At 36.3% G+C, this 15,286-nt stretch overlaps 1 protein-coding gene across 2 annotated transcripts; it reads right to left on the bottom strand.

The window, feature by feature from the left end:
- Positions 1-93: 93 nt before the first annotated feature.
- efcab6 (EF-hand calcium binding domain 6) lies at positions 94-15,152 on the bottom strand. Of its 2 annotated transcripts, none has more exons than XM_082160298.1 (31): positions 14,997-15,152; positions 14,200-14,350; positions 13,868-14,088; positions 13,656-13,735; positions 13,091-13,160; positions 12,873-13,009; positions 12,659-12,777; positions 12,400-12,521; positions 12,167-12,315; positions 12,012-12,086; positions 11,438-11,549; positions 11,183-11,356; positions 9,685-9,762; positions 9,383-9,543; positions 9,206-9,313; positions 8,931-9,105; positions 8,675-8,789; positions 8,462-8,580; positions 7,961-8,190; positions 7,799-7,871; positions 6,784-6,899; positions 6,438-6,599; positions 6,201-6,356; positions 5,887-6,106; positions 2,809-3,006; positions 2,462-2,689; positions 1,950-2,150; positions 1,681-1,867; positions 648-832; positions 415-564; positions 94-326 (listed from the first exon to the last, which is right to left on the bottom strand). In XM_082160298.1, the coding sequence occupies exons 1-31, from the start codon at positions 15,024-15,026 to the stop codon at positions 204-206; spliced, it is 4,425 nt and encodes a 1,474-aa protein (XP_082016424.1). In that variant the 5' UTR covers positions 15,027-15,152; the 3' UTR covers positions 94-203. The 2 variants fall into 2 exon arrangements, with proteins under 2 accessions (XP_082016424.1, XP_082016425.1); XM_082160299.1 differs by having other exon boundaries at positions 8,931-9,107; positions 9,214-9,313.
- Positions 15,153-15,286: the final 134 nt, after the last annotated feature.

Raw genomic sequence — 15,286 nt, 5'->3', positions numbered from 1 at the left:
CCTAGTGATCTTGAAAGCAATGATTGTTTTAAGCACTTAAAAAACATATATTATGATTATATTATCTTGCTATCTGAATAAAAACAACAGAAATAAAGGATCACAATAATCTGTTTATTTTATTTATGAAAACATTTGTGACATCAGTGCAGCTAAAGCAGTGCAATATGACACTCAAAACTAATAAACAAAGGAAACTGCGCTCATTTTAGGAAAATACGCAGAAAATCATTGTATGAAATTCTCCCTGAGAGGTTACTGTCAAAAAAAGATGTGAAATGAAAGAATTCTTCCTCTGACAGATTCACGCTGTACTGTCTCAGAACCTAAAAAAGAATAATCCAAAAATTGCATGATTAAATACAGGATGTGGACTGAAAAGTTTTTTTTAAAGTATAAAAGAGTGCCTTGTACCTTTCTAAAGTCCTGAAGAGAGATCATTCCAGTGTGTTCTTTGTCAAAGGAGGTGAATTTTTGCCTCATCTGCCTCCAGACGAGCTGGATAGGCCTGGAAATTCTCAGCATGGCTTCAACACACTGACCACTGAGTGGACCGGGACTCATCTAAAGGAGGAAGTCAGAAAATGCTGGATGAACTATACTGGCCTATAACCGCTCAAGATGTGCTGTAATTACAGTGAACTCACTGGTGTCCTGGGGAGCTGCAGTCTGAGTCTGTTGGATGAAGTGTTGACCCGAGGGCTGAACATGAGCACAAAGTGCCGTAGGAAGTCCGGGTAAGAGAGACGTCCGCTGTTTTTGATGTCATATTTGACAGCCAGCTGCTCAAACTCAGGTGGACTCAGCTCAATATTGAGGCCCTGGAGTATCTCTGCAAAACGTCAGTTCAAATTCACCATTTCCAAACAACATTGTGACAATATATGACAATGTTTTCATTGTCATTTGCCATTTATTATTATTAGTGGTCCTGCACTTTTTGACAAGTTAATTTTTATAATAATTAAATTATATATAATATATTTAAAAAGTGTATGCATAAATAAGTGTATTATAATATATATATATATATATATATATATATATATATATATATATATATATATATGATTATAAAATCAATTGATTATAAAATATTATAAATTATAAAATAAAAATGATATCATTTTATATCAATCAAAATACATAAAAATTATATATTCCCAATACAATTTATTTTATGTTATTTATAATTATATACAAAATTTATTTGCTAATCAATCATTTAGGTAAATTATTTTAAATGCATTTATTTATTCATTTATATATATAATTGTATATTGTTATATTGAAAAATACATACAAATTATATTATATAAAAATCATTATAATTTAGACGGATTCGCTGATAAAAATAAAATTTAGGAAAATGACTTTACCATGATTTTTCAGTTGATTAAAAATAATAATTGTATAATAATTATACAAATTATATATAATATATGAAATTTTATATATATTATGACATTTTAGGCATATATTAAAGTTAGTTATATTAAAAAAGATATAACAATTATCTTATATTATATTATTTATATTTATATAAAATCATTATAATTCAATAATAAATCATTCAGAGCTATCTGCAAAATGTTTTTTATGACTGTGGGAACCCTGTATTTTATGGTTGAAATGTGCAGTGACTGATAAATGGAAAGAAATCAGGCCTCAAACATGTACCTAGGAATATATCCACATCTATCTCCCCTGTTCTGTCAGGGTCCGCCTGCCTGCATCTCCTCTGGATGTGCCTCCAACAGTCCTGGATCCTGGAACGCACCTTCATCTCCACATCCTCACAGTTCAGCAGTGGCGTGGACCTTCTGCCCGCCGTGGAGGGCCTCTGAGGTCGCTCTGAGACTGATGTCTGCGAGATACAGATGACACTGGAGACACTTGGACAGAGGAAACAACCAATATCAGCAAATGAAGCAAGTGATGCACTGTACCATCGAGTGTGTAAAGGTGCAAGGTGCTGTTTTGGGGCGTCTGAGGGATGCTGGTCTCTCCAGTGTTGATCTTGCTGAACCTGGTAATGATTTAGCACCCTTTTCCAGGCCTTTCTGTTCTCCACTGAACTTCTTCAGGAACTCTCGATATTGCAGGTTTCCAGAGCCATTTACTGGTAGCATTTTCCACAGGCTTTGAAACTGAAAGAGTTGATTGTGTTTCAAGCAATTGAAGGAACTATTAAAGATGTTCATGTGGTACACTCTTAAATAAAGGTTATTTATTGGCAGCTATGATTCCATGGAGAACCTTTCCATGCATTGCAAAAATATATTTGTAAATGTTCTTTACACTTAGTTCTTTTAATAACTTTTCACTGAAAAGTTCCTTTGGGGAACCAAAATGGTTCTTCTATGGCATTGCTGTGGAAAGCGTGCACTTAAATGCATTGAATGTGCACTTGTAGTGTACTTCAAACCTTTATAGTATTTGAGAGTGTACTGGAAATTACCTGGTCGTCGGTAAGCCTCATGAAGTGACGATCACAAATGGTCTTAAAGTCCATTTTGGAGATTGTGTTTATATTGGCGTAGTCGAGGTCTACTATCTCCTTTGTTATAGTGTAGATGCGGGCCGACACAACCTCTTGTATCCGCCTCAAAATGTCAGAGATGACTAAAGGTCGGGTCTGATTAGGAAAACGCATCTTGTGGATTTTCTTCAGCCATTCATCTGCTGTCTGTTAGATTTCAGGAATAGCCATTTTAATATACACCATATGCAACTAAAACCATTCTACATTATGGTGATTTGATTGTGTACAAAAAGTAAAAACTCGACCATAAAACAATTTCTGACCTCTTGAGTGTGGAGGTTGAAGACTTGGAGGAAATTCTTCCAGTCAACCATAATCTCCTCTCCTTCACTCAGTCTCATATCAGACAGCAACCTCCTGAAATGTACATCTGAGAGACGCATGCAGAAATGGTCCAGCACTTGCCGAAACTCTGTTTGCGGTATCATACCATCTCCAGTCTTATCAAATGCAGAGAAGGCCTAGAAGCAAATCACAGGAGCAGTTTTTTTATGATTTAAAAAATTCGAACGTTTAGGATCAGTACGATTTATCAGTGTTTTTAAAAGAAGTCTTTTATGCTCATCAAACCTGAAAATACAGTAAAACAGTTATATTGTGAAATATTATTATGACCGCCGCTAGCGTAGCTAGCCGGTCATATAGGGATTGTCAAAGTTTTTTTTTTTTTTTTTTTTCGTCACCTTACTGAATTTTTCGTCAACGATACCAGGGACACCGAAGCACCGGGGAACATGAAATTTGGTGGGCATGTAGCCCCACTAGACTTCTAAGGAAAAATTTCGTTTGGTCCCCGGGGGCCACTCCCCCCCCGCGCTGGGCCCCCCCAAACCCCAAAAAATGCAGTTTTTCCTAAATAACTACCTGAGTCGTGCCACCGAGGATGAAGAAATTTTTGTGGTATGTTGGTCTACTAGACTTTTACGGAAAAATTTCATTTGGTCCCCGGGGGCCACTTCCCCCCCCCCCGCGCTGGGGCCCCCGTAAATTTTTCGTCAACCATACCAGGGACACCGAAACACCGGGGAACATGAAATTTGGTGGGCATGTAGCCCCACTAGACTTCTAAGGAAAAATTTCGTTTGGTCCTCGGGGGCCACTCCCCCCCCGCGCTGGGCCCCACCAAACCCAAAAAAATTCAGTTTTTCCTAAATAACTACCTGAACCGTGGCACCGAGGATGAAGAAATTTTTATGGTATGTTCGTCTACTAGACTTTTACGGAAAAATTTCGTTTGGTCCCCGGGGGCCACTCCCCCCTCCCCGCGCTGGGGCCCCCGTAAATTTTTCGTCAACGATACCAGGGACACCGAAGCACCGGGGAACATGAAATTTGGTGGGCATGTAGCCCTACTACACTTCTACGGAAAAATTTCGTTTGGTCCCCGGGGGCCACTCCCCCCCCGCGCTGGGCCCCCCCAAACCCCCAAAAATTCAGTTTTTCCTAAATAACTACCTGAACCGTGGCACCGAGGATGAAGAAATTTTTATGGTATGTTGGTCTACTAGACTTTTACGGAAAAATTTCGTTTGGTCCCCGGGGGCCACTTCCCCCCCCTGCGCTGGGGCCCCCGTAAATTTTTCGTCAACGATACCAGGGACACCGAAACACCGGGGAACATGAAATTTGGTGGGCATGTAGCCCCACTAGACTTCTACGGAAAAATTTCGTTTGGTCCCCGGGGGCCACTCCCCCCCGCGCTGGGCCCCCCCAAACCCAAAAAAATTCAGTTTTTCCTAAATAACTACCTGAACCGTGGCACCGAGGATGAAGAAATTTTTATGGCACATCAACCTAGCCCATAATCACTCATTTGTGATTTGCGCCCCTCCCATAAAAAATGAAAATGCTATATTATTCTGCTTTAATCGCCCCTTTCTTCAGTGGAGATGTTCAGAACTGCACCATATTTCATGTGTATGATTAACTTGACAACCTCTGGGGGTATCCTCTGCTAAGTTTTGTAGAATTTCATCCATGGGGGGGTATAAAATAAATTCATTTATGTGCACATTTAGTGACTGTACACTCATCGGCCTGTAGATGGTGCTGTTGAGCGAAGGGTTGCTGGTTTAGGATGATACTGTCACACACACACATGCAGGAATACAAACAAACGCAAGCATGCACACACACTGACATCCACACGCACAGACACACACCCCTACACACACATACAAATCCACATGCACAGACACACACACACACAAACACACACGCGCACACATGTACGCACACATACATACACGCACAGACACACACACACACACACACACACACACACACACAGACACACACATACACAAATACACACACATACACATACACACACACACACACACACACACACACACACACACACACAGACAGACATGCACATACTATTACTTTTTGTAGGTATATACATAAACACGCAATACAGCCAAATTACTCCACGTCATTTATTTTTGTGGAAAGCCAGTGCAGGCCTGAGCGGCGGTCATATTTTGTACCGCGATGCGGTACATCTAGTTACAATTTAAAATAGCTATTTTCTATTTTATTCTAGCTGAATTTTCAGCAGCAATTACTCCAGTCTTCAGTGTCACATGATCATTCAGAAAATGCTAATTTTGGTGTTATTATATTATCATTTAGACACTATTATAGTTTTAAATATTTTTAATTTAATAAAAAAATTTAATTAGTTCATTTTAGACTGAATTAATTTAATTTTTGTTCAAGTTTTAGTAATTTTATTTAGTTTTTTTTAAATATCTGTATAGTTTTTATTTTATTATTTCAGTTTTATTATTTTTGGTACATTTAGTTAAACTATATGAAAATGAGAAATGTTGTCTTGACAACTAGCTGAAATAAAATATGTTTAAGGTTTTTACATTTAATTGTAATATTATATATATTTTATTTCAAGCAACAAAAATGTTTTTCATGGTTTTAGTTCATTTAACTTTAATAACCCTGTTTGGCACTCAAGAAACATTTCTTATTATTTCAATGTTAATATTTTTGTGGAAACCATAATACATTTTTGATTAATAGAAAGTTCACAGTAACACAATTTGATTACAACAGAAATCTTCTGCAACATTATAATTGATTAATAATGTTGCAAAAAAACTGAATGTGAAATTGGAGCATGTCCATTTTCTTTTCAAGAAATTGTAAAATATCTTCTTTCAATTTCAAAAAAATAAAATAATTCATACAGGTTTGGTAACTTTAAATCAGGAAGGAACGTTTTCACACCGCTCCTATGCCATTATTTATTTATTTTTTGCAGAATTTTTAAAGTTAAAACATCTCTAGCAGTATTAATATATTTTATAAATAATCTGTACCTTGTAGAGAGTATCTGAGGAAACAGTAATAAGCTCTTTGACTCTCTGTATGGCTCTGTCTGGGCTCAGCTCCTCAACATCCTCAACATCCTCCACTGGTTCTGGAGAACCCATAGTTTGAGGAGGGTCAACTGCAGTCCCACTCGAGACTGGAGGTCCAGTGAGATGTTTCAGGAAATCAAGGTAAGGCAGCTCCTTCAGACAAGCATCAAAGCCAAGGCTGAAAAATCAAGAGAACAGAAGAAGAAGAATGCAGTGGCTGACAACACTTATCACATTTGGAGTAAATGAACATGTCTGTAATGGAGGGTTACAGGTTCAGTAGACATGTGAGCTGTGTTTCTGTTAGTTGAAAGCCATTTCTGTGCAGGAGGGAGAGCAAGTCTGTCACAGTCACGTAACCATCTTTGTTTTTATCCAGAACCACAAGGCTTCCGCTCACACTCTCAAAGTCACTCCCGATCCACTTCCTTCAAACACAGATAGATTCATGTGTGAGGAGAGTGTTTTCATCCGCCATTACGTTTGCCATTTTAAGAGACCATACTCACCTAAGATTTTGTAGCATAACCTCTAGATCAGGTGTTGTGGGGATCACCCTTTCTGTGGGCTGTTCCTGTAAAGCGTCCGACTGACTGTCTTCATCTGATGTGGCTTTAAGCCTTCTTAAAAACTCTGTCTGAGTGAGGAAGCCTTTCCCCTCCTCATCATATCTGTGTGAGTTAGGGTTAGGGTTAGGGTTAGGGTTAGGCCATGCTAATACTGTTAGTTAGTGCCATGCTAATACTGTTAGTTAATGCCATGCTAATACTGATTCTGGATCAGCTGTTAAATGCATTGAGGAACTCATACACACATTAAAGTGAAATATAATGTAAACAAAATGAAGTTGCTTACCTGCACCAGAGTTTTTCAAAATCATTTGGTGTGATAGGCATGGAGTATTTAAAAAGCATCTGCTTTAGATTATTTTTGGTCATGATGCTTTCACCATCGTCACCCAACTGGCAAAACTGTCAACACAATTATTAAGTGTAAAGTTTAGTTTAAAAGAGCACTCATTCATTTTTTACCTCCATTAATAAATGGAGGGGTCTCCTCGCGGGAGCCGCCATTTTGAGTTCACATGATCAGTCAAATACTGCTCAGTTTATCTTGCTAAAAAAAACTAATAATGCATTTCTATACTGATATCTACACTTTCTACACATTGGTAATCGAATGCTATATTTTTGCATTATGGTATATACAGGTCACTAGGTGTCAGTGTACGTCCAAGACAGCTGCCATATAGCACCAAAAGGTAATGATGGGAGAACCAGATTCACTGTTTTGAAGCGCCACATGCTGGTGACCCCTGCTGGTCAGAACAGTGTAAATGCAACAAAAAGTAAAAAAGTAAATTGAAAGTTTAATTGAAAGTAAAATCTATCAAATGCAATAAACTAATCATCCTATAATATTAAATATTAAGTGTCTGTATAATGTAAGTGTTCTTTAATAAGTATTTCCAGGGCTTGTTTTGTTTGTTCCATTGCTCACAGGCCAATAAGAGACTATTAACTACTATTATTCCTTTTAATTATACTAATGTCTAATTAAAATGTCTAAAAATGTTAAAACTGATTCAATGGTTCGCTGCTGGGGAACATGCACATGATTCATTGGTTCACACAGATCGCCCCCCCCAACGGCGAACAATTGAAATTTCTAAACATTTCCAAACCATTATGATGTAACGAAGCCTCGTTTACTGAAATCACATGACTTTGGCAGTTTGATACACGCTCCAACCCACTGATTTGAAACAAAAGATTCGTAAAGGTTTCGAAGCTTCATGAAGCAGGGTTTCAAAATCGTGCATCACTACCAAAAAGTGCCCTTTTAGTAAGCAGGACAGGATGGAGATTACCTTTGAGAGCTCTGAAGGTCTTTTGTGTGCAGTGGCTGCTAGATAGTCATGAACTTGGTCACATCCGTTTCGTCTGAAAAACATGAATTCTGAGCTATTAGCTTTACAAAAACAGCTAAGATAAATATAACGATTAATTCCAGAGAAGTAAAAGGTTCTTACAAGGTGTTATCATTTTGATGTGATTTCATCTTGCCACTAGAGAGGATTTTGTTGTGGAAATCAGTGTAGTTGAGTGTGGCACCAGGCGAAAGGCCCAACAATTCGAGCAATCTCCGATACTCTCGCTCTTGGATTACAAACATCAGGCTGTCAAACAGAGTCCTGAAGTCATTCCGATTAACTATACCATCTCGGTTCTTGTCCATGAGACGGAAAGCGGTCAGAGCATCCTGCAAACAAAAAAGAGGTAAAAATGTCTTAAGCAGTGAGACATATTCTGCCACAACTTAAATATTGTAGTTTTTAAGTACTTAGCCTAAAATGAGAGAGTAAATATACAGTGGCCTAAAATGTATTTACACTTTTTTTATGAAATTCATTGCATTACATGTATACATATATGTACATATACTGTATGTGTGTGCTTTACAATTATTTTACTTTATAAGTAAAAAATATAATATTTAAGTAAATAAGTAGAATGATCTGTTGCTTTGATACCCCATGATATTCCTTGATCCTCTTTTTGAGCTGACCTAGACAATCCTCTGCAGTCAAAAGTGTGGAAGTTTGCACATTTTTTGTCCGTCTATCTTTGTCCTTTTCTGGTATTGTTACTTCTGTGGTGAAAAGAAATGAGAAAAATTATGTTTTACCAGTTTGTGCCATATGGTTGTGTTAAGAAAACAGTTTGTGTGTTGTGAAATATCAAACCTTCAAATTTGGCCACAAAGTCAGTAACAGAAATCGGACCCAAATTAAAACCAAGAGACTCAATAAGCTTCTGAAATTGGGGTCCCTTCAGTAAAATACCACAATCATCCAGAATCTAAAATCAAGAGTGACATGAATCAATGTAAAGAACCCATTGTTTCAGACATTGCATGAATGTTGCTATCAGAATTATAGTACCTATAATGAGTTTAACCAAAATATAAACAAAAAGTGTGAGCGAGATCTCAGGCCATACCTTACAGAAATGTCTCAGAGTGAGCGCTCCTGTTGTGCTTTTCCTGGTGGACATCAGATAGTCCTGAAGGGTCATCCCACGCCTCTGAAACCTGTCCTTGAGTTTCCTCAGGACAACATCTTTTACTGCTTGTGCCTTTATGTTCAACATGCAGGCTTCATGTTCCTTTTCGTTCCTGTAGTATATTAAAAAAACATTTATCATATGTGATTCCTCAACAGGACAGGATGTTGCATGCATGCATATAATTTCTCATGTTCATTGACTATACAGACCTCAGGCTCTCACTGATACTGATGCCCTCATTCTTCTCTGGAACACCCAAGCTTGTCAAAAACAGCTTGTAGTTCACACCTCCACCCTCCAAAAATGGTTCACAGAGCCTTGACAGCAAATAGGGGAAATTAGTCAGTATCCAGAGGTAAGGCTGAGGGCAGAAAAGTGAGACTCACTTGCTGAAGTGGGATTCAGACAGTGGTAGTCCGTATTGTTGGATCAATCTCCTAAGGTCTTCTGGTGGGATGATGTCACTCTGGTTTTGGGTTGTGTTAGTGATAGATTCGATCAACATGTCATGGTTCTCAGAGAGCTTCTCCTTCAAAATCCCTTCTACCTGTAGAAATCATGTATGTAAAAGAACTAGTATTGGCAAGTGATTCATTTTATCATTCTTAGATAGCCTAGTGGTGAATAAGCCAGCTTTATACACACACAAACAAAAAAAAAATACAAAGTTACTTTGCAGGTTACTTACTGCATTCCATGTTGTTGTTGTTGTGGAAGGCAATGTGTTTACCCATGCTGGAGCCTTTTTATTGAGCTTTGGTGTCTGCTGGAATTAATGCACAGAACAGGGTTCTTTTTAGATTAATTTTAAATGTGCGAAAAACCTCTATATGGGAGAATCTGTCAAAACTCTTTTAAGAAAAATTATATGAAATTATATTTTGCATAAAGAAAAACAAATTGACTAATTTGGACACTTTTGACATATTAGAAGCCACTGTACCCACCAATCTGCATTACAGTAATGCCTCTCTTATTATTTTGTAATGATTCTCATTGCAATATATCGTTTTACTGCATTGCAGTTTAATTTTTTTATAAATTTTTTTCAAATAATCTATGGGAGTTTTTAAAAAATTGCATCTTCATTTTTTATGTTACAGTAATCAGAATGGGAAATATTTTTTGTATTTTACAGTAATGTGAATTGTTTAAAATTCGCTTAATTGCCGCTAGAGTTCTTACTAGATCAAGAAAATATGATCATATAACACCGATTTTATCATCACTGCATTGGTTACCTATAAAGTTCTGTATTAATTACAAGGTATTGCTACTGACTTATAAAGCCCTAAACGGCTTAGCTCCAGTCTATTTAACGGATCTTCTATTGCCCTATAATCCATCGCGCTCTTTAAGATCACTAAATTCAAGGCTTTTGGTCATACCTAGGATATCCAGAATCACCAAAGGAGGGAGAGCATTTTCACATTTGGCTCCAAAACCTGATACTGTTCGTTGCTCAGACTCGCTCTCCCAGTTTAAAACTAGATTAAAGTCGCATCTCTTCAGCCAGGCATTCATATAATCCTACAGTTCAAACTACAATCCGGCCTCTAGCTCATAAATGCCAGAGGAGAACTGGCCCCCGACTGAGCCTGGGTTCTCCCAAGGTTTTTTTTTTTCTCCATTAGTTCACCTGATGGAGTTTTAGGACACCATTAGGTCACTTGATGGAGTTTTTCGGTTCCTTGCCACTGTTGCCTTTGGCTTGCTCAGTTGGGGATATTTTGGGGATATTTAATTAAATTTGATCAATCAATAAATTCCACTAGAAACAAACTTTGTTGTATTATTTTAATTTAATACTGTGAAGCTGCTTTGATACAATCTGTATTGTGAAAAGCGCTATACAAATATACTTGACTTGACTTGAATTGTCCTCAAAATAATGTCCCAATGCAAAAATCCAAAGGGTCCTAATAACATTTCAATATTTGTTATTAGATCATTTAAAAAAAAAAAGTTTTGTCTTTTTAGGTTAAAATGTGACCCAGACAACTCATCCTAAAATTCACCGGCATGGGTATTATAGTACAGCAAAGTTATAATTTTTATATTTATAAAATGTATTTATATTGTTTTAATATTTTCATATGTATATATATATATATTGCAGTAATGAGAATTGGGTGAATTAAATTGAGCTTAATTGTCCTAAAAAATAATGTAAAATGTTATAATACCTCGATTGGCCTTTGGTGATGGAGGATGTCCAGGAATTGTTGGTAATTTATGACATCTGGATGTTCCACATCCAAGACATCTACAAGAGCTGTGAACTGCTCATCGGTCAGATGGAAATTCAGACTCTCCAGGGCCCTGTATAGTTCATCTCTACTGATAAAACCTGTTCTGTTCTGCAGAAAAAAATGATCATTATCATGAATAGTTGTGATTTAAAGTGCACAATTAGATTTTTTCTGAATCACAAAACATACTGTATCAAAGTCCATAAAGGCTTCTGTCAGATGAAGCTGATTAAGCTGACGTAGTCTTGGTAGAATTGCTTCAATACTGCATGATTCTGGAGTTGCTGAAGCAGAATCTTTCCTGAGACAGTACAAAATATTTATGTAATCAAAACTATATATATATATATATATATATGCGTAATCAAAACTATATATATATATATATATATATGAAGAGTTCAGATGCAAAAGCCTCTAAGTGCCATCTGAAATTTTCTTCTAGAATGATATTTTTTATCAAGCACGTATATTTAAGCTCAGTAATTTCACTTAAATGACAATTAATAGGCAATTTTCATTGCCATTTAAGTGAAATTACTGAACTTAAATATACGAGCTTGATAAAAAATATCATTCTAGAAGAAAATTTCAGATGGCACTTAGAGGCTTTTGCATCTGAACTCTTCCTATATATATATATATATACATATACATATACATATACATATAAATATATATATATATTTCAACATATTGCAGTAGTGTGTTGTAAATAATATTGATTTATAGGACCCAAACAATAACTGTATGGCCAACTTACTGTGCAGTTATGTCATCTTTGAACAATCCAAGAAATATTCTCCATTGCACAGGATCTGTGTTGCTCACTCCAAATCTGTGACAGTAAATGATCACTAGATGAATTTCAGAACTGCAGTCAGGTAAATACATAAACAACATGTTAAATTCTCATACCTGTTTAATAACTCTCTGAATGTAATATCATCCACGGGAAAGAGGAAATTACTGAGCACAGATCTGAGATTCTCTTGGGAGACAAACCCACTGTCTGTGATGTCAAATGCCTGCAGAGCTTTTTCAACAAGGCTATAATTTGTCTTGATCTGTAAATTGCAATCAAAGTAGAAAACTGATTTGAATTAAATGCTCATATATATATGAGATGAAAAATAATCCGTCACACTCACTTTACTCAAAAACCTGGACTGGACTTCATCCAAGGTGTCCCTGGATTTGCCTGAAAAAGCCCTTACGCTTGTCTTACTTTTAGGTCTTGTTGTATTGCGACTGACAGCTTCCCAATTCAGTGCTGAAAACAAATAAGAAAAACAATTTACATATATTGCATAAATCTAAGCATACATTTGAATTCATTATTAATTCATATTAATCATTATTTTATTATTGTCACTTTTATATTACATAATTTATTTTGAATAACGGTACCCAGTTGTATAGAATCTGGTGCAATTTTTCTGTAGTTTTCACAGTCAACACCAAGCTGCTCAAGAAACTCCTTGTAAGATATTGTGTCAGCATTATTCATGCTGTAATGTGACCATAGTCTGAAGGAAAGACATAGACACAAAACACTTAGCATTCTGGGAAAAACAATAGGCTAACACATCAAGAGAGTTCCATTAAACGGAAAAACCAGGACCTGTGGAATTCCAGCTGACTCATGGGAAAGCAGTATCCCTCTAGCACTTTACGCAGCTCATGTTGCTGTATCTGTCCATCGCTGTTGAAGTCAAACAGCCGAAAAGCCCTGGTGATCTTTTTCAAATTGCCTCCGATCTGAAATGATGAGAATCATGGATATTACACTAGCATCTACAGGCAAATATTTAAATAAAATGAATACCTTATCACCCACACCTTATCTTTAAGACGACACTGTAGTTCTCCAAGTGACAAGTTTCTGTAACTTCCACTCCTGGATGGGATTCTGTTAAGAGATTATATATTGTATGTATAAAGAAATATTACACACTACCATTTAAAAGTTTGGTGTCAGGTTTTTTTTTTTTTTTAAGTAAGAAATGAATACCTTTATTTAGCAAGGCCACACTAAATTGATCAAAAGTGACAGTAAATACATTTATAATGTTACAAAAGATTTCTACTTCAAATAAATGCTGTTCTTTTGAACTTTCTGTTCATTATAGAATCCTGAAAAAAATATCAGGTTCAAAACTCATTGATAATAATACGCAAATGTTATTTGAGCATCAAATTAGCATATTAGAATGATTTCTGAAGGATCATGTGACACTGTAAAAAAAACTTGTGATATTTCACAATATTACTGTTTTACTGTATTTTTGATCAAATAAATGCAGCCTTGGAGGGCATAGGAGACAAAAACACTTTGAATGGTAGTGTATAAATTAAGGAAATATAATAATTGAGAAAATATCCACAAAAGCATAGGCTAAATTACCTGGCCACAGCAGATGAAACCTTGCCGTATCTTCTGAGAAACTCCATATAGGGAATTGTTCCATTTTCTCTAAAGTCACGCTAATATAAATATTTTAATGTAAGTTAAAATAAGTGAGAATTTTACATTTAAGATGAAAATCGCTGCACCACAAAATAACAATAAGTGCACTGTCTGAAAGTGGTGACTGTTGTTATTGTAAATGAACACACCTCAGCCAACAGACCCTCAAACTGAGACTCGGTGAGCGGAACCAGAAAGCCCTCAATGACACGCCTGAACTCTCCTTTGGTGACAGTTTTGTTCCCTTCTTGGTCAAAGGCTTCAAAAGCAACCTTCAAGTCATGTTTTCTGTCCTTGAGTCTCTCCAAGAGTAAGTTCTCAATGTCCACCAAAGAAAGATTCTCATCTGCCACTGACTGCACAGAAGAGGCTGTAAAAAAGAAGAAGAAATAAAACAGAAAATCTCCTCAACAAAATGCTTTTTCATCATAACCCAGATAATACACACTAAAACCAACTAAATAAACAGCATAAACCCTACCAGAGTCAGATTTGAGAGTGTTTCTCCTTGGGAATTCTCCTGTGGAAGGTCGAGACGAACTCTTATCTCTAGGGATGATGGTGAGCCCTTGTGTTACAGGCCTCAGATCTATATGGCCAGATATTTGAGGCCTCTCTGCTGACTGTGACACCTGAATATAACCAAAATAACATTTCGTGTCACAACATATCGCAATACAAAAATGCAACATGTATCGTGTTGAATATCGTCTAAAATAATTCTGGATTTTCAGCTTCAGAATCATGAATATTTTTATTTATTATTTATTTTTATTTAGTTACCATTGTCCTGTGCATTAGGCAAGCACCAAGTCCAAGCCTATTCATTTCCACACCCAATGTAATACCAAATATAGCATTTTATTCAACAGATCATTTTTTGTTAACCTTTTACCATATGTCTTGGAGTATCGCAATAATATCGTATCGTGAGTTCAGTATCGTGATATGTATCGAATAGTGAGATGAGGGTATCATTACATCCCTTGTGGTAAAGCTTTTTTTTTACTGCAGCTTTTGTTTCCTTTTTTTTTTTTTTTGTCCTTCGTTTTTTATATATATATATATATATATATATATATATATATATATATTACAATATTTACTAATGTTAGTCTTCAATGTACAACGTTTTTAAATTACTTGAAACAATTAGAAAGTATTTAGTTAAACTTTTATTGAGGACCAGTAGCCTCATAAGAGAACCTATTTCCTTGGTAGTTCAACTTAGCCATTTTTCTTCCAGAAATTATATAAGTAAAATGTCTTCATACTAACCCAACTTTCCACAGCTGACCTCGGACGCATTATTGTGTTAAATTCGTATTTAGACTATCGGTGTCCAAACTAAAGACGACTACTTTTGTTGCCAACCAGTCAAACTTTGTAGCCACAGTCGAGGACGCTCCGCTGTTCCCATGGATATGGTCTGACAATGGCTCCGCCTACTGCAAAAGCGAAAAAAATCACAAAACATTTTTTCAAAAAGACAATACCAACGGATAACCAGTGCAGATTCATTTGTATCGTCACATAAATTGCAATTTGTCATATTTTTAAAGGAAAAA

The sequence above is a fragment of the Leuciscus leuciscus genome (assembly GCF_965113295.1).
Source record: "Leuciscus leuciscus genome assembly, chromosome: 25".
Classification (NCBI taxonomy): domain Eukaryota; kingdom Metazoa; phylum Chordata; class Actinopteri; order Cypriniformes; family Leuciscidae; genus Leuciscus; species Leuciscus leuciscus.
Note: the sequence above shows the minus strand (reverse complement) of the source record. Positions and strands in the feature narration are given on the sequence as shown.

What these genes read in the sequence shown, in the direction of transcription:
- efcab6 (XM_082160298.1), bottom strand. Translation starts at nt 15,026, where the DNA reads ATGCGTCCGAGGTCAGCTGTGGAAAGTTGG. An exon ending in TTGAGGGTCTGTTGGCTGAG is followed by an intron (nt 13,736 to 13,867) that starts GTGTGTTCATTT and finishes TATTTATATTAG; the next exon opens with CGTGACTTTAGAGAAAATGG. An exon ending in ATCACCAAAGGCCAATCGAG is followed by an intron (nt 9,763 to 11,182) that starts GTATTATAACAT and finishes CATTAATTCCAG; the next exon opens with CAGACACCAAAGCTCAATAA.